The 24,053-nt window shown below is 44.6% G+C and overlaps 1 protein-coding gene across 9 annotated transcripts in view; it reads right to left on the bottom strand.

The window, feature by feature from the left end:
- The window catches only part of FOXN2 (forkhead box N2), a 33,493-nt gene that overhangs the window by 5,166 nt on the left and 4,274 nt on the right, over positions 1-24,053 (bottom strand). For 8 of the 9 annotated variants that reach the window (XR_007903975.1, XM_051783721.1, XM_051783714.1 and 5 more), the window contains 4 exons: positions 14,183-14,733; positions 7,549-7,673; positions 3,218-3,282; positions 292-360 (listed from right to left, as the gene is read on the bottom strand). Coding sequence is in view for 8 of the 9 variants with exons in the window: in XM_051783721.1 (XP_051639681.1) it covers positions 292-360; positions 3,218-3,282; positions 7,549-7,673; positions 14,183-14,719 (796 nt within the window). In the remaining variant the exon portion in view is untranslated. The remainder of the gene's footprint in view (positions 1-291; positions 361-3,217; positions 3,283-7,548; positions 7,674-14,182; positions 14,734-24,053) is intronic. The other variant, XM_051783722.1, reaches the window with a different exon arrangement.

The raw sequence follows: 24,053 nt of genomic DNA, 5'->3' as shown, positions 1-24,053 counted from the left end.
CCTCAGCTAATTGCAACTAAGAGCTGCAGAGAAGCAGCCAAGAAACTCTTCTTACCATTTAGCACAGAGAGGGCAGGGGAAAAACTTTGCATAAAACCCCCAAAATTAACTGGGAAAAGAAAAAGAAGGTTCTAATAAAACTGTTGCAGTGCTAGCTGAAAGAACAATCAAACCAGAATTACTTCTTGCTCCTATTATTTGGAAACTAGACCCTACTTGTTTCCTGGAATTTTATAAAGCTTTTAGCTACTGAGTAGAGAAGAAAAACAGAGTAAAATGGCTTATGCTTACAGTCCAAGATCCCTTGCTGAATGGAAGTATTTAACAGCATCATTGCAGTAGCAGCATCAATATCAGATTCTGTAAAGCAGAAGCAGCAAAATGTTAGATCTCAGGTAAGCCTGACAAGCTGAGGTCCCTAAAACATACAAAGAACATATATATCCGCCTATACTGGCCTACAACAAAAAGTGGGGGCAGGGGGAACGTACAAACTCAGACCAAGCATGACTTGTACATCACAGCACTGTTACAGATCAGTCTCATACCTTAACTATGCCGTTCAAAAGCCGAATTCTCACGTTGCACTTACCGAAGCCAAGAATCAGTGACATAATTAGACATTCATGTGACAATGCTGTTGCTATACTTAACAAGTGCCTTTTGTTTGTACCAGTCGAGAGAGAAAGATTAGACACATGGCACAGCAAAGCATCTCAGCAGCTTCATACCCTGGCTGTGTGAATGTGCAAGGCTGAGAACAACCGTGCCTGTTAACCCGGCACTAATTCAGAACACCTCCCTTCCCCAGCAGTATTTTTCACACTAATAAGTCAAATGGAAGAAAATGAGAATATGAGAGGGGAAAGAGCTCTGAACTGCTTGATCTAGAAAGCACAGGGATCTAAATAATAAATAGGCATGTAAAAATGCTTAGGTGAACTACAGCACTGTCAGCTGGGGTGACAAGCGCTGCTGTAAAATGCCATCCTTTGCTGCCCAGAGTGGATTGCTTACATCTCTGAAAGGCACCTGGAGGATATTAGGGCAAAGAGTGACATTTCTAACCAGCATCAGGTGAAAAGGAAAAGAAACAAGCACGCCTTTCCCACTCATTTCGGGATATGCTCATGCACTTTAAAAAAGAGGAAATCCAAGGTCTTCCTTGGCTCACTTCAGCAACAGATGATGAATACTCCCTATACAGGACAGAAATATATATGGTGGACTAACCAGGCAAAAGAAGAGCAAAGAGACAGTGAGCTCTCTCACAAGAGCCTTGGTGTCTGAGAACAAAGGGTCACATCTGAGGCATATGTAGGTATGAGCAGGGAGTGGAGAAGAGGAGCTGGAAGATATTGTGCTGGAAGGGACCAGCAGCAAGCACAACAGGCTCTCAGTTCTGCTGAACTGGAACCTGGGTGGGAACTGTTAAAGTGAAACATCAGCAATGTCATTTCTGATGGCATTTGTTTTCCCCCCTACATTACAGGCATTAACAGTATTACTGAATTTGAGGGGATGGGACTGCAGAGTCGTCAGTGTGGCTTCCTTATCTTGACAACTATCCCTACCTTCATCCCTGGTCAAGGAGAAATCTGAAGAACATGACACCTTGGGATATGTTGTATTGCATCAACATAGAAAGGGGACTGACCTGCTGTTTCCAGCACAGGTTACAAAACATATACATTCCCTCCTTGTTTTCGAAGTCTTTCATTTTAAACTCATCACACTTTAAGGTCTATCCCATTGTACTCATGAGATTATTTTTTTTATTCTGTTTTGTCTTTCTTTGGCAGAAATAGAGCCCCTGAATTTATAGGTCACATGCATCCAACCAAAAAAAAAAGAAGTGGAAAAAACTCCATGAAGAGTTAATTTGCTCCACTAGTGTAATCAGAAAGTGAAATACTTCCATTCCTTACTTGCTATCACAGACATTTTGTTTTATCTGATGTTGGTACATAAGCACCACTTGTTAAAATGGCAAGTAATTGGAGGCATTAATGCAACACAGGATTACTACCTGCAAAGAGTATTCTGCACTTTAATACTCCCAAAGAAAGAGGAGAGACATTTCTGCAGTGACTTCTTAGCAGTACTCTGTGTCACTGTTAAGGTGCTTTGGCTTCATTTGCAATTGCTCTCCTCAACAGAGCAGTATTTCCCAAACTCATGCTTCCCCAACAGAACAGCTGAGGAAGCACCTTATTACAAGGAATTCTTTCATGTGCACAAGAAGTGCCCTATGTGACCCCAGGAACATTAATGGCTTCCCTCTAATGCCAGAGAAATGCTGAGCAGGTTCCCTGAGATGCAGAAATTAAATGATAACAGACACAAATCATTATTTCGGCACCTCCGGTGTAGCTAATTGGAACAGTTAGCATCAGGCTGGCAATCTCCATACTTGTCACAGGACACACCAGCAAAATCATTAAGAGGAGGGGGATTCCTTGTATTCTCTAACGAGCCCTAAGAATCCCAGATCTAGCAGCCTTGCAGCAGCCAGCCAGGCAAGGAAGCTTCCTTGCCACTCACGTACAACCACAAACCTCCATCTGGATGCACGGTGACTATCATCTGTGGGCCAGGCACCTGATTCATCTCTATAAAGCCTTGGCTTTGCTGCCTAACCAAAGCTGCTAGTTTGTGTCCAAAACTAAAAGCAATCTTCTCCCCTCTGAGCCTACCACGCTATCAAAACCAGGGAGCTGAGTGTCTGCTGTGCTTGCTCACAGACCCACTCTGTCAGTGGCCTTTCACTGTCCTTTTTTGAAAGAGCTTTAACAACACTCCTATACAACACATGCTCACTTCCTGTTAGATTCAACTTTTGTGGCCACATCCCACAAGTTTTATACATTAAAATTTGCTGCCCTTGGTTCTCAGTTTTTGGTCTCCAGTAAAACTAGTACAGAGAAGTGTAGCTTTCGGATTTGTTTTCTACTGAACTATTCATTCTTTAAGTAGGTCATTTTTGGGAGTGATACGTGTGCTGAATACTTTGCTGCCAGAACAAGACGGCCCCAATTACACCTTGAAATTCACCTCATGGATTTAAAATTAATACACAGGTGGCTGTATTACATCTGGTTTTTTTTGTCATCTAGGAGACCCTTCAGAGCAGGTCTGCAGACAACATCAGCTGGGCTGCAGTACATGCTTGTGACTAAAGCCAGGGGAGCAGAGTGAAGCAAGAAGAAATGTTTACCTTTGAGAGCTCGGCCATGGTTCTGCTGAAGGACTGAAGTTAGGTAGTGAGGGGACGACGACCTACTGAAAAGAAATTCAACAGCTCAAAGCCAAGCCCTAATTTAGGCAAATGATTTGTACAAAGTGTAGCAGACACCATATTATGATCACAGAAGGGTAAAAATAAAACCAACCCTATTGCCAGAGGTGGGCAAGCAATTCCTATTGCCCTCAATATGAGTAAATGGCTTGACACTTGGTTGATAGTTTGTGTAGCACTATTTAAGCCATCATCAGCATTTGGAAAACACCTCCAAACACACACAACTAAGCAAAAATCTTGTTGGCAAGAGATACTGACTTCTACAGATTTTATGTAGTTGCCTAAAGGCTGGATTTTAAACAAAACCATGTATTTTTTAGTATGTAAAACCTACGTGTGAAGTAAACTTCAGCTTACACAGGGATGCTCAGAGCCCAGGAGCAACACAAGAGGTAAGGGGGAGTTGTGTCTGCCTGCTCCTCCAAACAGCAGAGGGCAATTAACAAAAATGAAAGGTAATGTGCAAAAAGCTGGGGAAGAACAAAAAAAAAAAACCAAATCAAGATACCTGATGATTTTAAAGTTATCTGAAGCTTGGCTGTTTTGGTGATGCTATCTGGGGCTTTTTCATAATCAGACCAGCTTTGCACCTGGCAAAGCACCATTAAATCCCCTACAGAATAAAGGGCAAGTTAAAGCTTTTGCATGTTTGGTTGTTGTTTTTTTTTTTTTGTTATGCACCCAGTCCTAATTATTCAGTTCACTATAAATATACTAGCAAGCAGTTAGAAATAAATACAACAAAAATAGTACACACTATTAAAATTGCATGAAACGTAGCAATGTGCATCTTTTATAGTGTTGCTGGAAGAATTTGAAGGGTGATGAGCAGAATTTTCAAGCCCAACCTGTAACAGAAGCCTCAGAGGAATAATGGGGTGATTTTCATCCTTAAGGTGTGCTTACCTTTTATATTTATCATATTTAGGCAACTCTGTTTTCCAAAATAAGGTACAGCCACAAAACCCCCCAAAATCACAAAGTTGCTAAATGTTTAACATTGTAATTATTTGTCTAGATCATTCATTAAAACTCAAATAATTACTTCAGCTTTAAAAATACCTTTTTTAAACTAAAATATTCAACTCTTCAAATTGCAGTTTGAAGAAAATGCTTTTCACTGGTGACTGGCTGCTACTGAGGCTGCACACATCTCAGCCACCCTGAGATCAGCTCCCCTGCACAGATGTTAACAAGGGTGCCCATTTAATAGCCTCACTGCTCCAACTTGCCATCACATTATCCAAACTCAGCTGGCCAAACTCAGCTCCAAAGGCTGCTACAGTGTAAGAGGAAAAAAAAAAAATCAAAGCAAGGTGGCTTGAAATGCACCATCTGGGCTACATAAGGAGCTCTTGCTGCACCACAGCCTGCCTGGCACTGGTAAGCAAAGCTACTGAAAAGGAGAGTAATATCTGAGCACCTCCCAGTGTCATAACCAAGGGGAAAAAGTTCCAGCTCAGCTGAATGGGAAAAAGTGGAAAACTAGAGTTCACTGTCTGGTATGTTTTCTTGTAGCAGCAATGGAGCACAAAGGGAACTGCAAAAATGAGGTGAAAAAAAAAATAATTAAAAATAAAAGGAAAGCAATGGTCCAACCCCAACAGGCTGGCTCTGCAGCCCACAGGTCCACTGTACAGAGAGATGCTTAACATCTTCATCCTTTTGTTCTAAACTCAGATCCTTCAAAAATCACATCCACATGGAGCTTCCACAGAGCAAATTAATGCCCAGTATTGATTAAGACAAGCTATGCATAAGGTATCTGCAAGATGAGGGCTGTGGCCATCCCCAGAGCCCAGGGCTGTAACACACGTAGTACTAGAAACAAAATGCAGCCAGGGGCTCTGCACCAACTTGTTGAACAAGCTGTGCAGAAACAAAATGCATCAGGGATGCCAATCATCTATGGTAATACGAATTTCAGTGTCACTAGACACAGATTACAGTTTTGGAAAGCTTCTGCTCAAAGTAACAGCTTAAATTTTATTTTAACATCCTGCTGAGTGACAGGCATACTCCCCACAAACACACTGTAAAATAATTATGAACACTAGCCTTCCCACAGAAAAATTCAGAGACTCCCACAGTCGAATTTTAGGATCACCCTGTAGATAAATTTGGACAGTACTTCCAGAGTCTCTCCAGCTGTACCTCTGGGCTTTCTCTCTCTCTTCAACAAGGCAGACCCTTGGGGGCCCTTCCCCAAAATTAGGCCAGAATTTAAATCAAATCCAAGAATCTTTAAACGTGGAAGGGGAAAAAAAAAATCTGTTTTTCTGTGTGTGATGGAAAGTCATATAAATGTTTTTTTTACTATTAAAGGAAAATAAACCAGCTTTCATTAGGAAGAAGTCTGGTATCTTAAAATGTCATTTCTTATTTTCTTGTACTCATAAATACAAGCACTGCAAAACCCTTCCTGTATTGAAGACAGTGGGAATTTTGCCATGTGGCTTCACTAGAACCTGGATTTCCTTGTAATTGTGATTGTTGGCAAGTGTGACTAGTCCTTCAGTGAAGGAAAAAAAGAAGTTACCAAAAACAACAGCTTCAAATTAGTCATGATCTTCTAACTACTTCAGCATTCAGATAATATCTCTCCTTCCCTACACCTGATTTCAGTATGTTGTATTTAGACAAGCTAAGTAAACCACACTTCAACATAACTTCGGCTGGACTAATCTTGAAGACCTTGGAGATACTAAAAGCTTAACTGAATTCCCTACCCTAGGCTGAGCCTGTCTGGATCCTCTGTGCCTCAGCTGGAGAAACAACATCCAGAGGTCACTCTCTATCTCCATTATTCTCTACATTTTAATGTCTGATTGTGTTAACACAGACATGGTATTAAAGCTTTCAAGGACTAAACTTTCACTTGAGTTGTACCAAAAAACCAGAAGAAGTCTATGCCCTTACATAGAAACATTAAAGCCTGTAAAAGCATTATCCTCTAGAGCCCGATTACAATCATTTCGATAATCTTTATTCCCATAAAACCAAGCAATACCACCAGTCATCTCATACTTTCCAAGCTGACTATTTCTTAATACTTAAATGCTTCGCGGTTATTTTAGTATTGCTCCCATTCCAGTAGAAAGCTGGAAAACAGGATACTTCTGCCTGGCTTGTTCCAACCCAAGATGGCCCTGGGTTGGAGAGAGACCAGAGATAACTGGTTATATCCTGTAGGTTACAAGCCCAACTGGAAAAGCCCCTGCCACACAAAAATCTTCAGCCAGACAGCTAAGGCTTGCATGGGGTTGCCAGCTCCCAGAGTCAATGTCCTGTTGGACCCTGAGAAAGGCCTGCTCAATGTTACCAGTCCAGTAATCCCAGTTCCTCCTGTTTGTTAAGGAAATTCCTTACAGTAAGATTAAGGCATAGGTCAATGTAGAGAGACCTTAATTATCTCTTATCTTACCCAAATTCTTTGCTGAACTAGACAAACCGGCCACATGCCTACCTAAGAACTGAGCTCACCCAATGCATTCCTCTGCTTTGTGCTCCTCCTCTCTGTCCCACCTCTACAGGCTGACCCAGCTCCTCTTCCTCTACTGAGGATGCATGAGATTGACTTCAAATTCCCCCAGATCTATTGCCTGATCTTAAAATGTGCTGGTAAGGAAGCCCTGGTTTCAGAAGTCTTGCATGCTCCACCTCAGAGTATATTTATGTCAAAGACTGTTTTTTCCATCCCTGCTGCAAAATCCTTTTTAACAGCCTTGGAGAAAAACAACCCTCACAGACCAGCCTCTCTAAGCATTTCTGACTGTAGAAAAGTTGATTGTTTTTGACAACGGCATGGAGTATATACATTTTATAACCAGATAAGTGACTTACAGAAGAAGACACCCACCTCCTCCAAAGCCAGCAGCACCAGGCACACTTGATTCAGTCCTGGTGAACTGTGCTTGAAGGAGGATTTTGCTCCAGTTCCCGGGACTGCTTGCCCCCTGGAGAAATTGGGCTAATCAGTAAGCACCCAGCACACTCCTGACCTTCTTCTTTGAAACTCTCCCACAGTTAAGGAGACGACTTGGACACACACCTCAGATGTCTATCTGGGAAGCTCGAGCTCATTAAATCTCCCCACCTCATCTAGCTGGTCTCACCTAAGCCCCACTCAAATTCTTCTCTCGGGTGGCAAATGGTAACAACAGATCAACAACATCCATGTGGGCATTTCCTTTGCCAGGTGGAGAAACGTGACCACACGCCCTGCTCGGATGGGAAAATTCACCTACCTCGGTGGCGACGCCGGCGGAGTATAAAATGCAAGTGCTGAGGAAAAGGGCTGTTTCTTCAGTGCTTGGACAAGATTAGGTTTGTATTTTGGGTCAACACACCACAACGACCCTTTTCCATTCACCTGCAAGAAAGAAGCATGGAAAATCAGAAAACCTGGGGCCAGACTGTTACAGTCCTTTCTAATTTAATACTCCCAAGTTGCAGCACAGTGCAATGACTGTACACAGGCATACGCCCCAGCACAGCTGATGTACAACATCCACAGGCAGCTTCACCACCAGCATGGAAAGTGCACGCTCCCAAATTAAGAAAACAGTCCTTATACACTATGGAAGCACCCATCTTGCAGCTTGGGCTAGCATCTCCAAAGCCCCTTCTCCAAAGCCCCATTTCCATTCTCATTTGTCCCCCGAAAGCTGTAAACCTTATTTTAACACTTGGTAAACACAGCTGTGCATTTAAGGATCTGTCCAAGCACCAGCAAACTAATCAGCAGTCTTTTCATTAATAGGTTTCTAAGTAAAAAATCTAAGCACCCTTCCTTTTGCTTAAATATGGCCACATACTCATTTAACTTTACAGCATCCTGTAAAAGGATCTTGCCAGATGCGCAAGATCTTCCCACATTTGCAAAATCTGAAAACTTAATTAATGTATTTTTGATGCACCTAACAGTGTAAGCACCACTGTGCTAGTAATTCTTGATATTAAATTCGGTATGTTGAAACTTGAGCAAGATTAAGCACCTCTTGCCCCTCCCAAAGGTTTCCTCAAAAATTTACTAAATAAAGAAAAACAACCTGTTTTTTTGAGCCTGTTAGTTCTTGAAGACCTGAAGAAAATTAAATAGGAAAGCTAAAACCTGACAGATCAGCTAAAAACTCTGTAGGTAGCAGCACCAGATTTTTTCGGGAGAACAGGTATTACAGAAATGATCATGTACCTGGCTGAAGGGTGGGGCAGCTCTACACCTGAACAGGAAGGAATTTTTAGAGGATCTGAGGGGGCTGATTCTCAGAGCAGAAACCCAAGCTTCGTGAAGCACCTCCTGTGAGCCCACAGACGACAGCTGGCCTCCTCCTGCCACAACCACAGGGGGCAATAATACCCTTGTAGGGATGGATGCTCCATGACTTACTCAAGACTGAAAAGGATTCATGAAGCATGTAAGTCTGCGGTTCTATTTAAGTAATGTTTTTTTTTCTGGAGAAGAGGAAAAACCTTGCTATCAACAGAGAAGAGAGCCCCAGCTGAGAAAGAGATGCAGCTCCACAATTTTAGTTGAAGTCACTGCCTTTCACAAAGATCTGAGCTGCCCCATCCCTCTGAGTTATTTGTTTTTTAACCTGAATCTTTCTTACACTCATATTTTCATACTAAAACTGAGCACAGCCTGTAAGATACTTATCAAGAAGTTTACCTTTAATTATTAAACAGCCATGGTGGCTGGGAGGATGATGTAGCCACCCTAAGTACTAACAGGGAGTATCCTCCCAACTGGCTGAATCCATCATCTCCATGACACTTAAAACCCTGATCCCTTTCCTGCTACCAGACCCCTTTCCCCAGCATCCCAACCCCTATCCAACTGACTTTTTTTTTCCCCCCTCTCTTTGGTAGCTTTGAGGCCCTCAGAGAACAGCAGGAACTCCCCTGACCAGCAAACCACTGCTCCACAGGGTTTTATCTGCTACTTTAGGTGAGCACTTTCGCTTCATGCCTAATTCAGTTCAGTTGCTGGGGATTAGTTTCCCTCTTTCATCTTCCCAGCCAGGTATTCCCACCAGCTTGCTGCTGTGACAACTTAAAACAAGGATTTTGGGTGGGTATTGCAAGCTGAACCAGGCACATCCTGAAGCCATACAGATACTGACCCAATGTAAGAGGCAGTAAAACAGTGACTTCTTCTGTGGGTTATGTTTAATGTGAAGCCACACTTCCACCCACCATTACAGATACTAAAAGCAGACACTGAGCAAAAGAGGGGATGCCCATGGGGCTGCTCCTGTGCAGTGCTTCGCCTGCACCCTCTGCCCAGCAAAGACACAGCAGAAGTCCAGCCCAGGTCTGAAGTTAAGTTTAATGTTTTAGGGGAAAGTCAGTCACAACTGGAGCTGGCAGTTTCAGAGAACTAATACATCCAGCTTTAAAACAAGACAAAACAGACTGTGCTATTTCTCCTAGCAAAGACTAATCCTAGGATGCTCTAAAATGCTAAACTGCCTTTGGAGGTTACCATTTCACATCAACAGCCAGGCAAGTGTTGATGTGCTAGCTGAAATGTAGGTGTAACTTTCATTTAAGATCTAGAGATACACCCCTCCAGAGCCAGTGCAGAGAGGCCACCAGGCTCTTCTTAATCTGCATCTCAGGACATGTGGAGCAGTCATACGCTTCTGAGATTAGTTTTTGGCCTATCATCTTTTTTGCATCTTTCTAATGTCTCTAATTTGACTTGCGGGACTTCATCTAGGCAAAAACAAGGGAAGGAAAGTAATCCCTATGTTTTGAAGCACTGGAGCTATTTTGTAAAGACAGTAAGTTTCCAGCCCCCAGCATTTTGGGACTGGATTATAGAAAAACGCTTTGGAAACAAGATGCCTCTCATGATCCAGCCTTATCCTTTATCACCACCCCACCACTAGTCCAGTAAGTAAAGATCAAGGAGCAACCACAGCAGAGCAACCCAGCTGGTGCTGCTGGCTCAGGCCCCCTGCAGAGGCAGACACATGTCCCTGTCCTGCAGAGAGCCCTCCATAAGCTTCAGCCCTGAGCAGCATCCCCAGCTCCACTGGGTATGGACAGTGCTCACCAGCTGCTTCCACTCGAGCAAGGTGAATCACTGGAAAATACTGTCTGTGTGCACAAAGGTATATCATATATTCACCAAGAGTTTTATCAGGTAATAGGCATCTCTCTCCTATCTCTACAGCCTTATGGATGGGACCTGCCCTGCTCCTTGCCCAAATATTTGAAGAGCTACACAGACTGCATACCACCATTACTTGCCAAAGAAGAAGCAAAAAAAAGACAAACACTAAAAGAAAAAAACCCTAAACCACATATTTACCTAGAAGACAGAGAGCTTTGTTGAAGGTATTCAAGCCCTGCACCCCATTCTGCAGAGGAGCCAGTGGCAGGGCCACCCACACCCATACAAGCAGTGGCCTGCCAAATTGATGCCTGATGTGAATGCCATTCCTGCCTCCTTACATCTTTTCTTCCCAGTGGTATCGATTAATGCATAGTTGCCACAGTTGTAAAACCAAGTCTAGAAAAGAGCAGGGAGGCTCTTCAGGGCTTCCAGCTCCAAAGTGCTTTTCACTTCGGTTTCTCCTGTGCTGTATAGCAGATGCTGCTCCCTCAAAAAAAGCAATTTCCCACTGTAGGCACCTCTCTTCCCAACCCCAGGGAAGCACGACAGTGCTTAAGATGCAAAGAGCATTAGGTGTATCTTCTGAAGATCACTAGCCCACAGTTGTACCTCCACATCTTCAGGGGCACCAGGGCCACAGCAGGTACATTGGAAGGCAAGCAGGAGTCCCTAAGACTGGCTCCAGCATTATCCCCTTGCTGTTCATCAGCCCCACCTCCCAAACACCATTACGAGAGACCCACTGGAAATCTCCTGTGCCTGGATGACTGCAGACAGGTGCTCAACCCCAGCTCCAACAAGAAAGGGCATTTCAGCTTGTAAGTCTGTTACCTGGGGTAAATCTTGACAAACCACTCAGATACAGCAGCGTCGTGCGATGTGCATTCAGAACAGCTAATGTGTGTTTTAGCAGAGATGTGACATACATACAACCCTGTTTCCATGGCATGAGAAGTTCCTCCTCTAGACTGCAGTGCTGGCTCATAAGGCATCTCAAACCAGTTACTTTCCCTTCAGCACCCTTCAAATCATCAAAAGAAAACCATAACATACAATTTTTTCCAGCTGTCCAAGCAAGGACAGCCTTCCCAGCAGGGAAGCTCCAGCAGGGTCTTGTGGACAATGTCCAGAGCCATCAGGGCACAGTAAGCATGCTACTGCAGCAACTCTTCACAAATGAATTCAGTTTAAGTGTCCTGAAACTGCCCTGCAGCGCCAGCTCAGTGGGGTAAGTGGGGAAAAATCAGGAGATTCATTTCCGTGTGCACTCCCAATCCAAACCAAAATATCAGCATTACAGCAAAGATGAGGACAGACTTTTCCTACTTTTGCTGCCAGACCTCCAAGAGGTGATTTCATAGCTGACAGCCAGCAGCAATAGCAAGGGAGCTGTTAGACAGCAGCCTGCCCAGAGATGTGGGGGTCACAGACCATCCCCTCTTGTCAGACATTTACACTCTTCCAACACAAGAGCCCAGATTCATTTGAAAGGCTTAAAACCCTTCTTACCCTGACATTACAAAAAAACCCATGCTCATCTAATACAGCATGCCATGGATCTCTCTGCTTCCACAGGCACTGGGGCTAAAAGAAAACTGACTGTGTGCTCCCTTCGAGATATAAAATGCCATTAACAAAGGAAAAAATGGAAAAAATACAAAATTATGTCGCCCTCTCAGGGAAGCACCTAGAGGCATGGCTAGCACAAAGTTACCAACAACCAGTAAAATAAGTTTGTAAGCCACTGCTGCTTGCACCAGAGGAGCTCATACAAGGGGTCTGCAGCATTTCCATCATCTATCAGATCAACTAGCATGCAGTCTGTGCATGATGCTCTGTGCCACAGACTTATTTTGCAGGAAGAATTTGGAGCAGTACCCTCATCTGGTCCTTTTCTAAGCAGAGTAGAAGAAGGTTAAGATTTAACTACTGTTTGCTGGAAATGGGGAAGCTTCAGCAAAGCTTCAGGAGGGGCTTTTTTGGGGTTTTTTTTGTAAATGCAGTTTCTGTTCTTTAGAATTAGAGAGCTGTGCGGTCTCTGGAGCCCTGGGAAAACACTGACAGAGCACATCAGCATCACCCTGCTGGTAGCAGTGGTAGCTGTTCTGCATTTTGCTCTTCCTACTGAAGATGTCACATCGAGCAGCAAGCCATCCTCTGAGCCCAGCAATACTAGTGGAGATGCCAGGGCAAGCAGGGGACCACGCCAGGCTCAAGCTCCTGCCACCCAAATGTCAAGACAAGAGGTTTGACTGGTAACTCCTAACCCAGCTAGAAACAGCTGAGCATTAAAGGGCAGATCCACAGACAGCAGGAACTCATATACCAATTTAGATTTCCCATTCCTGCCCTAATTCTTCTGAAACTCATGTCACCGTTCCTGGACAGAGCCACACAGTCCTTTAAGGGCACCTCTGTCACCTGCAGCAGCGTGTGGTCCCTGTTCAGATCCAGTCCTCCTCAAAGGCACAGCTGGCAGCATCCCAGTTACTCCATTGCAGCACCTGGAGTCACATTAAGAGCCTGTCCTAACTCTCGGCAGGACTTGACAATGGGGGAGTTACTGGACTTGTCACATTGCAATAAAAAGTCACTTTTTCAGGGCAAAGCTGCTGCTTGGGCAAACAGTGGCTATCAGTTAAATGTAAAAGCAGGAATACTGAGAAGCAGTGGTATTCAGTCCTATCAGTAGAAAGCAGTCCTCCCCGATGCCCACTCAGCTCCAGGACCACTATTTACAGCAAGAGGTTGTCAAGCACGCCAGGCATCACAGACATTTTTGATAATGAGACTGTTACCACTGAGGCTGACCTCCAAACACAGGGCTCCAGGATTTGTTTGTTGACTTCCAGTATGTGGTTTGTTAGTTTATTTAAGTCAGAGCCAGCTCTTTGAAGAACAGGATGAGAAATGAGAGAGGGAGGAAGAAAGTCATTAGTAAAATCGTAGAAGTCAAAAGCAAGAACTTGTACAAACAAGAGTATCCTTGACTTCAAGAACTGCGTCTGCACAATGCAGAGTCACACACTGTTATGCTATGACAGGGGTTAAAGCATTGCAGTACATTAAACGCAGGAATTAAGATGGTTATTGGAAAGCTAGAGCTGAGTGTAACAGGAGATCACAAGTGAAGGAGTCGGTTTAATATTAAAGAAAGCTGTTTGGACTGAGAAACACTTAGCCACGTACACACAGTGTGCCCCCAAGTAAGAGGACCTTGCAGAGGACCACATCTGCACCCAGAGGGGCAACACCCACGCTAACTAAGCGGGGAACCTGGTTGGCATCCCACAATCTCTTCTGCTTGTCAGTGAAATCATAGCCATGGCTGTGTTGGAAAAGAGGGGAAGGAGGAACATACCCCAGAGTTTCAGCACTGGAGAATAGAGAGAGCACTGGTTTAAGAAGCTTTATCAAGAAGACAGCCTAAGAGAGATATCTGAAATTTCATCTGGCTATTGCAGGCAAATTGTATGTGGAAACGAGGTCCTTTACAATTGCATGTTTGCCAGATTTAAAAATGATGCACCACAGCAAGATCTACCCAGGTCAGCAATAAATAACAAATGACTTTTGTCATCCTGTGATTTGTCAGAAGCAGCATTTCCAAACCATCTCCAGCTGCAAATAAAGTGTTAGAGGACATAAAGAGGGGAAAAAACGCCAAACAAAACATCCTTGAGAACAACAGAATCTTTTTATTTATTTCCCCCTGAATTTCAAACTTGCTCCACCTCCCTCCTGCCAGGTCTCACCTTGCCATGGCTTTTCTCCACCTTTCGGAAACACTTGTTCAAGGAGAGGTTGTGCCGCACCGAGTTCTTCCAGCCGGTGGGGGCTGTGGCGAAGTAGGGGAAGCGGTCCAGGATCCAGCTGTAGATTTCTTTGACTGGCAGGCTCTTGTTGGGGGACTGCTCGATTGCCATGTAAATGAGAAGGCTGAAAGAGTAAGGGGGTTTGGAAGTGGAGGATTTTTTTTCAGGGTTCTGGTAACAGGACGGTGAGAAGGATGGCACGCTGTCCCCCTCGATGTCGTATAAGGGGCTAACGATGGGAAGGCCCTCACTTCCGAGGCTGAAGTTTGTTAGAAGGTTTGTACTTTCGTGCAGCCAGTTCAAATTTGTGAGTTCATCGTCTGCTGCATCTCTGTCCACCACAGTGGCCTTTGGCTTGCCGGCATCGCCTGCGTCAGGCAAGCTGCCCATCCCATGACAGTGCCGTAGTCCTGCAGCTTTTTCTGCTCCTGGCGTTTCAGCTTTCTTATCTGGAGTCATTCCAGTGACTGGACCCATTTAGCTTTATTGGTCTGCAACAAAGGAGATGGTCAGAAATCACTGCAAACCGCCAAAATCACATTCAGCCCACCAAACCCAAACACAGGGCTGCACCACCCCTATGCCGTGCAGGAATGCTGTAGTCCCTGATGAGAGCCAGGGTCCAGCAGGAGCCTCCCAGTAAGCTCATGAGCATCTGCTAGCTCCCCTCCATTTGTAATCACAGATTATGGTAATCACTTGGAAACTGCTGTATCTATCTTGAAACACCAATTTAGACACAGAAATAATAGTTATTCTCATGTCAACATCTGAATCTGGAAAAGACCTTAACAGGTAGGATCTAATCCATGTAGGTCTGACATTAAGTCCTTAGTTATACTCACTATATTTGTAAATTGACCCTGTTTAGAAGTGTTTGCCTTTGGTGCCCAAAGAGTGAAAAAAGTTGCAAAACTTACAACAGCATAAAGTGCATTTGTGGGTTCAGCACAAACGAAGTCTCTACAACTCCCTACCAGTCACAGTCATTCCCAAGTGCTGTCACATATTTCTACCAGGGAAAGATCTGGCCAGTCTATCAGTTCATCAGCTGTGAGTCCCACAGAGCTGCCTGGGTCCAAAAGATCTTTTTCCCTCCTGCAAGAGCTTGCTGCCCTAACCTGAGTTCTCCTGCAGAGCAGAGGGTGGTGGGACCAGCTCTTAACAGGAAAAGATCATCTCTGGGGTGGCAGCTCAGACCTGGTGCAGGAACAATGGCTGACCACTTCAACTAAAAAAAAACCCCACACTAAATACCTAACCATAAAATTATTATCTACAAAAACCTGCAACCCAGAATGCATGGGCTAACATGCTTTAGAGGTATTACACTAACAAAAACCACCTTGCTTGCAGGATTTTAAATGGGATCCTCTAGTAAACTATGTTATGGGAAGAGCTGCTTTTTTCCTGCTGATGTGACCATGTCAGAGCTTCACTGCACCCACAGCTTTGGCCAACACAGCTATACCAGAAATACAGACCAACAAAACCACTGTACAGATGTGGGCTGTGTACACATACACACACACACACACTACAGACGTAAGACACGCCAACTATGGATGCTGTTTACCAGCAAATCTGAGGTTCACATTAACTGAAAAAAAAAAACAAAACCAAAAATCAAACATACAAAAACCCAAACCGCAACCAAGTTCCTCGTCCCAGTACGTGCTATCATTCTGGTCTCATGCTCTGGCCCCCAGTGCAAGAGCAAAATTGCAAGACAAGGAGTTTCCATATCAGGCTTCACCAGACAGCTCTGTGCAGTTACTGGATGCTTTCTTACAACAGTCTTCAGTTAACATGTGGCTCCAAGCACTTGCATCTTCTCCTACAAAGTGGAGGCATGGAGTCAGCCAGCCTGTGTACAGCTCTTGGCTGTCCCACCTACAAAACCAGAGCCAACCAGTTCCAACCTCACTGTGTCCATGGGAGTACCCTGTCCAGCCTGCCTGCAGACGTATTTGCCCAGCCTCCTTACTCTGGAGAAGGGGAGTGATGTGTAATGGAGGAGTGACATGGTGACCTAAAAAAGCAACAGGATACATCCATTCTATGCTCCTCAACAGGGGCCAGAGTCCTGCCAGTCCCTTCCTGGTGCCAGGCAGTCCTGGGGTACAGAATTTTTGCCTCCCCAGAGAACACACCAGGTTTCCCACCAGGAATTTTTGCTCCTCTCTTCATATGTTCATATGCTCTTGCACCAGCAACTGCAAAGCTGTTTTGACAGTAGCACCTAGACCTATGCTTACCAGCAATAGTGCTGGAAACCATTCCCAAACCTTCTGTTTTCTATTTCTTATTTCTATTCAATGCAGGGATGGGCATGATCAACTACCAGCTCAGTTATAAAAATAAATAAATAAAGTGAGCTGCTCAAATAGCTGGTCGAAAATAGCTTTGCTCTCCCTACAATTTACTTCTCCCCCAAGCCATCAGAGCAGATTTATACTGGCAGTCAGCGATGGCTGGCTTTTAACACAGCCATATATACATACGCTCATGTCACTTCTTCAGTGCTTTCTTAAATTAAAAAACAAACAAACAAACCAAGAGCTAGTGAAAAAATTTGTACAGTGAAACAAACCCCAACTCTGCTGCAACCCGAGCTGCACCGCTCTCCTTATGAAGATTAACTTTACCTCCTTGTTCAGCACCTCTTTAGCCAGCTACATACTAAGCTTACACCTCGCAGCCGTGTGTCGGTAATTTTAGCTCTCGGTTCACGTTACCTGAAATATCCCTTTGCGAATCTTCCGTCAGCACAGCCCATCAGGAACACGCACATGCACACACACACATGCGAGTCTGAGGTCACTCTATTTATTTCTTAGGTGAAAGGGGGCAGTAAAGTCTGTTTTCAACTCAAATGTGGCCTGGGCACACTCAAAATTGTAGAGGGAAAAATATTAACTTATTAAATTGGCATTGCATATCAGGCAGGATTTGTGGGAGCATGCAAACCAACAGTGCATTGACATTATCTTTTAGCAGAGAATCATCACAACAATTAACACTCTGCTTATAAAAAATATTATTTGCAGGTAATATACTTACAGGAACTGATTTAAGTTAGTGCCATGTTTCTCTTAGTAGATGTGTTACAAAAATCCACACGTCTCATTACCTTCTCGGTGCCTAGTTCACCACCCTGCACACCTTCTACCTGAACACATCACAAGTCAAAATATTTTTTCTCAAAAGCTAAGAAGGCCATTATTAGATTATTATCATCTCATAAATAAGAAAAAAAATAAATTTAGTTCCATAACTGCTGCAGTTTTCAAAGAGTGTTCTCCAGAGGTCTGCATCAAGGATAACTGAAATATAGAGATAGCAGAGTATGCAACAGGGAAGCTATTTTAATGAAGAATTTAGCTCCATTGTGATGGCAGTAATAAGACTGGTGACACTGAGGACCATCAGCTGATCATTTTGACACTGCTTTTCTGGAGACACCATCACCTCAGCCTCAGAATATAGAATGCAGCCTCAGAATCTCTAATTCTGTCTTGTTTACTCTGGCCTGCTGCTGCATCAGTCTGAAGAAGAAACCAACACTGGCAGCCTTCCGACTGCAAAGGACTGCAAAGTCATCAAAAGCTGGCTCTTCCCCTAAGATCAACAACCACAACTCCAAGGGTTGCCCCACAGATGGGGTCATTAGCAGACATGGTAATGTCTGTCTCGTCTCTCAAGCACCCAAGGACCATCTGGACCACAGGACCTTCTCCCTTCTCAAGTAGCCAAGGGCCACACGGACCACAGGACCATCTGAGACAGCACTGCTTTCTGCCTGCAGCAGCCTGGTGGGGAGAGACACCAGTGCCTCTGGAGCATATCTGAAGGCACACAAGTGGTCAGTTTGTGTGTTCTCCAGAGCCCCTCTTCATTCACAGAGACCTTTAATGACATGGATATTCACAATTTTTCTCTCCATGTGGGCTCTGCCTGGCCATAAGCAGACGAGATTGTGAGCACAGAGCTTCCAAGATGTCATTCTCAAGATTACCACTTCCAATATTCAGGTTTTAATATTTTACATAAGGACCGTGGGATTCACCAAAGCCACCTTTGCTGTAAGCTGGCAAGGTTTTGTGGGCAGGCATGACCCAGCGGGAAAACCACAGTTAAGAGTAAGGAGAGCAGACTGTGAGAAGAGCACGGAAGAAGCTCTCCGGTGCAGATGTTTTGATAAAATTGTACATGCTTAGACCATCAGGTTGTTTTCCTAATGTTTCTCACTGTTAACCAGCTCAAAGAGTCGAAGCAAACCAGGTTAGAGGTGGCCACCAGGACTTGCTCTCCACAGTGCTCCTGGACAAGCTGAATTAGCAGCACCAACATGAAAACAGGGAGGTTAAGAGTGCGTGTGCGCGTTGCCAGGTCACTCAGTGAAATTCATCTTCCACTCCTTTATTCCCTTACTGCCACCTTCCCTGCCTCTTCAGCTACTTCAGGAACAGCAAGAAAACCATTTCCAAATGACAGGCAACTGCTCAGCTGCTGAGATACGCTCCCCATCCCTCTACTGGAGCTCTCCTCAAGCCAATTCTTACCAAAGGGGGATGGCAAACAGTAACCATCTACCCAGTTTCTCCAGCTGCTGCACTGAATGGCCAGACACTTGCTGCAATTCCCACAGAAGAGCCAGAAAGCAACCTCCAGCCACGCACATGCAAAAATAATACGCTTTAAGCACACCTATGAAAAAATATGGAAGAGTTTGTGCTCTGACCTGCCTGCTTTACCTCACCAATAAGTGACACAGCATGCTGCTGCTCATTGGTATTAACACTTGCAACTGAAAGCAGAGCATCACACATCCAAACCTACGGAACTCAAGCATCTACCTCCTGCAAGAAAAGAAATGCCAATCAAAACATCTATTCCGAGTATCGCAGTGGAGGTGCCCATTATTTTGCACAGCAATTACAGACAGAGGTAAGACATGACTCAGGGGTAAGAAGATTAAAAGGCTGCAAAGTCAGCTGAGGTTGCTCAAACAAAAGTTAGGACGCATCAGAAAAGAGGTGAGAGAGACAACCTTCTTTCCAGCAGTCTCTGTGATTTCTGGCATCCCTCAAGAGAACACATAAAAGCCAGGAGCAGACCTCCCTGCTAACATGTGCCAGTCCAGCACCCAGAGCCCAGTGAAGACCTGCTCCTCCAGGCCACTCACAACCTGAACAGCAGAGCCCAAGTCCAAAGGGGCTGATTAAGGCTGCAGATGTGTTCAGTCAGCAGTCTGTTTCAGAGAAGCAGGCACAGACTGGAGAAGACTCAGTGTCTCAATGTTGCAAGACGATAATATTTTTTGCAGTCTTCTCTCAAACTCACCGAAGAGCTAACTTTGGGAAAGGTTATGGGGACTGCAAGGTTCTCAGCCTAGCAGAGCACACCTGGAGTTAAACCAGGTTTGTGTGCCCCCACATACATCTCCAGCTACAACTTCATTTTGAAAGAAGACCTTGAGGACTGATATGTTCTGACACAGGAGAGAATACTTTGTGTGAGCATTTTATGAAGACAAAGCTGCTTTAATGAAGGCCAACTGTTTAACAAAACTGAAAGTTCACTTGGGCATATCTTCAGGCAAGCAGGGAAGCATGCTTGTTTTGCAGCAGCCCCTCTCAAAGAAGCCCCACTCCTGCAGAGTCCAGGTCCAAAGGACAAAGCTGCAGCAGATACCACCAATCACCAAAGGTGACCTTCTCCAAATCCAGCAGCATTGCAGGTGTAAGTGCACAAATGTCATTTTAGCACTGCAGCCACCATGCCTGGACTCACTGACCTGGCAAGAAAGAAGTCAGTCTTTTTGTTAAAAGATGCCACAGCCTTGTCTGTGCTAAGTCAGCGTGAGAACAGAGCTGCTGTTGCTGCTTGATCCTTCTTTACTCTACACTGGCATCAGATGAAAGGTGCCATTTGGCACCTGCACAACATCAGTGTCCCAGGTTAGGACAACCTTCTCCGCAACTAAATGCACCTATTTATTTCTGTATGACCAGCCGAGCAACTAGGTCACCTCAGCTAACAGTGGGAAGATCTGGAACCTGCCAACAGTGCAGTGATTTCCCTCCAGGTTTAAAAAAATACAAAAATAAATCTTACCCTGCACTGTCCACGTCTGAGGAGCAGAATATAATTTTAATCCGGGAAAAAAGATTTTTAGGCATATCACACCTTGGTTAATAACAGCAGCTGTGCACCCACCCTCTCTGCAACAAGCTCAGGGAGCACAGTCTTTGTTACAGAGCCAGGCATTTGTGTGCTTTACACACAACTTCTCTACTAACAAAAACAGGCTCTGTGAGGGTATTTAAAACGATCAGTAGGTGCTTTTGCATGCAAGCACCTATACCAACAGCAAACTCTTCTCTTGATTTTCACATTCCTTTGCATTTATGAGAAGGTACTGACACCGGGGCTTGTCCTGACTTAAACGCATCAATGTACATACTGTGTTATTGAAACAGCCCAAGAATTACACAAATAAATGACTGTCACTGCTCACCTACACAAGTTGGGCATAAACTTCCAAGTCAGCATGCACACAGAACAGGACCAGCTACAAATCTCTGCATATTGGAGGGAAGTGCAACAAAAAAAAAAGATCCTGGCACAACTAATGAAAACCAATCACTAAAAAGCACCACATCTGCTTGACTGGGAACATTAAAAGCACAACACCAGACCATTTCCTCCCATTTTCCCCCCCTATTAATTCAACCTTTCCCCCCCACTCATCTCTTTGTCTCAGGCTGCCCTGCTCCATACCCTGCACACCTCACACCCGTGCTCAGCGGGCTGCAGGTCAGCTGAAATCCTCCCCCCCAGCCCTGAGAAAGGCCTATATTTGATTACAACACTATATGATGTCACGTATCCAAGACAACTAAAGGCATTACAGTCTCCTGAGGACAAAATCACCTCTGGGCCATAGATTTCAGCAAGCTGGGACCCACTGCCTGCAGAGGAGACGCGCAGGCAGCTGCACCCCTGGGTGACAAAGGGCACCAAGAGATGCTCCCTGGGGTAGCACCTCCGACAGGCAGGGCCCTTCCTGCTCCTCTTGGCTTGCAAAGCGGGGAAAAATTAGAAATAATTGTTTTAAAAAGCATTAAAAAAGCAGTTACTGGCTTCTCAAAACCAACCTGAAAACAAACCCAACCAACTGAAGGACTGCACAAGCCGTAAGCTCAGGGGTTTCATTTTAACCCTGGCATTGGTAGGCTCAAAGGGGAAGAGAGGTTTTCCAGGGATTTGCTGAAATACTTCTAAGCCTCTCTCATTTTAATGCTCTTTTAATGTCAGTGTTCTCCCGCACCCTGTGATATAATTAAGGGGAGAGGGGCGGGGGAAAGTAACTAAAACCAATTAAAAGGTCCAGTATTAGGAAAAGCTGAGAAATGCTGCAAAATTTAAAAAGGGGAGGGATTAAAACCTTATCATAGCCCAGGGAAGGGCAGGGAGCAAGAGAAAGATTTCGTCTGATCTGACCTATACGAAAAAATTTTCTATTTTTTTATTAAGTACACATATACACACACAAGTGGGTTTGTGTTCAAAACAAGTATCTGAAAGAGAAATGATAACATGAATTCTGACATGCCCAGACCCCAATCCAGACCCTGCGCAAAGCCCAGAGCCTCTGAGACATTTATTCCATCACTGCCTTCAGAGACTTTGCAATCGTGTTGCCTTTCCAAAGGCTGCAGTCACTGTTGGACCTAGTTCTGTGTGCCTCAGGTTTAAAACACGCGCATGAAAACAGTCTAACAGAGAAACAGGGAAATGAAAAATATAAAAACCAAACCAGCAGTGAAACCTAAACTATTAAGAAAAACCCTTGGTGTCAGAGAAAGGGGGGTGGGGATGGAATAAGTGCTTTTAAGAAAAAAAAAGCTTCACTGCCAATAAGAGCTTTTCAAAAGATGCCTACGGGTCATGTTCCTTAAATTCAGTACTGTGCTTGCTAAATGGACTAACATGCAAAAAAATGTAAGCCATTGATATGTTCCCAAGTGAGCCATTAGAGCAAAAGCCTTGCAAAATAATTCTGATGCTAATTCCCTTTCCAGGGTAACCCTTCCACGTGTTTCTCTACCATCCTCTTGAAACAGAAGTGAATATAGCTACATTTCAGCTGGTGTCAGTGCCAATCTACCAATGCTAGAAAACATACTACTGTCTTTTATATTCAGCTTTCCTCCCTTCTTCAGCTGTAAAGTACCAAAACTCCTGACTTTCAGCCAAAAACCAACAATTTGAAGCTTCGCCCCAAGTGCCCCTTCTGCAAGATTTAATTTGAAAGCAACATCAGAGCTGTATCACAAAGCCACGGCCACACTGCCAGTACCAACTCTGTGATTGTGAAGCTCTCACCACTTGCTGCTTCCCAGCTCCTACTCTCAAAGCAAAAGTTTTCCTCCAGAGCTCCAGGGAAGGCAAAGCGATGCTCTTCACCATGCTGACCCCCACGGCCAACTTGCTTTTAATTTTATTCCACAAGAGTCGAACTTGGCTGTTTTAAAAAAAAAAAAAGTCCTACTTTTGACTGCTCAACATCCCTAAAGTAAAACTAAACTGGCTGATAAGCGGTCTGGTGATGGTCCTCACAGAGCAGAGGATGAGGGATGAGTGGCTGCTCCTTGCCAGCAAGCTTCCCAACTCCCACTCACTCAGCTCTACTTGGTGCAACTTCTCCAGGCACTGAGCTCTCTCCATATACAGTAATTAACTTTTAGGCAACCATGTGCTTGCCCCAAACTGAAGCACAATGGAATCCAGTGAGAGTGGTAAAAAGAAAGCAAGCAGGGGACCACACTCAAATCAGGAAACTAAAAGCAGCTACAAACTTCAAGATAGGAATGCACTGAAAACAACTTGAGAGAAGAAACGAGGCCTGAGCGTGGCATCAAGATACGCTGCTCCAGGAGATGGGCTTCGGCAACACATCCCCTCACGTGTCAGGAAGCCCACAGTAAAAACACGATGGCAAATAGCACGACACACTGGTGGGACACTCAGATGCATAAGCAAAGTACCACAAGGATGGAGCAGCATCACCCACACACCACCCTTCCAGCACCCAGCAGATGGAGAACGCGGTCACGCCGATAAAGTCAAAGGTGGGACCCAACCATGCTGTTCAAAGGCATACTGAGGTGTGGGGGTCTGTGACTGTAGTGCAGAGACCAGGTTTGTTGCTGGCCAGAGGGGAAGGCCAGCAGACAGCCAAAAGCACTGCAGCTGGAGGGTGCAGACCTGATCTCAGCTCACCGCTGCATTCAAACCCATACCATCAGCAAGTTCAGTGGAGCAGTGACAGCCACCTCAGACAACAACTACCATCCTGCCAGGCAGTCAACATACACCACTGACCCGAGTAAATCACGTTAGGATGTTCTGCCAGCAGGACCCGGGTAAAAACATTTCCAAATTATAATCTAATCCTTACAGAGTGTGCAGAAGAGCAGTGGTGGAGGGTGATTCCTGCAGCACCAGTAGTCAATTTAGTGGAGTCCCTAATGTTCCCTAACCTTTGAGGAAAAAGTAGGGAGCTCTAAGTCTAGTCTGAACATAATGGAAAAAATCTGAATGCAATAGGAAAAACAAAAAAGTCAAAAATCCACATTGTTGACTTTTGGTATAAATATTCCTACCTGTGCAAATTCCAAGCTTCTCTTAAAAGGGTCCTGGTACCCCTGAGCAACCATTTGGTAACGTGGGTATTCCTGCCCCAGACACAGCATCCAGGTTTCCCAGTTGCAGGCCTGCAGGCACTCGGCCTGAGCACTCA

Source organism: Manacus candei, unplaced genomic scaffold (assembly GCF_025592945.1).
Source record: "Manacus candei isolate 608988 ecotype Guabito, Panama unplaced genomic scaffold, ASM2559294v1 h1tg000017l, whole genome shotgun sequence".
Lineage (NCBI taxonomy): Eukaryota > Metazoa > Chordata > Aves > Passeriformes > Pipridae > Manacus > Manacus candei.
The sequence above is the reverse complement of the archived record's forward strand: the minus strand, read 5'-3'. Positions and strand labels throughout refer to the sequence as shown.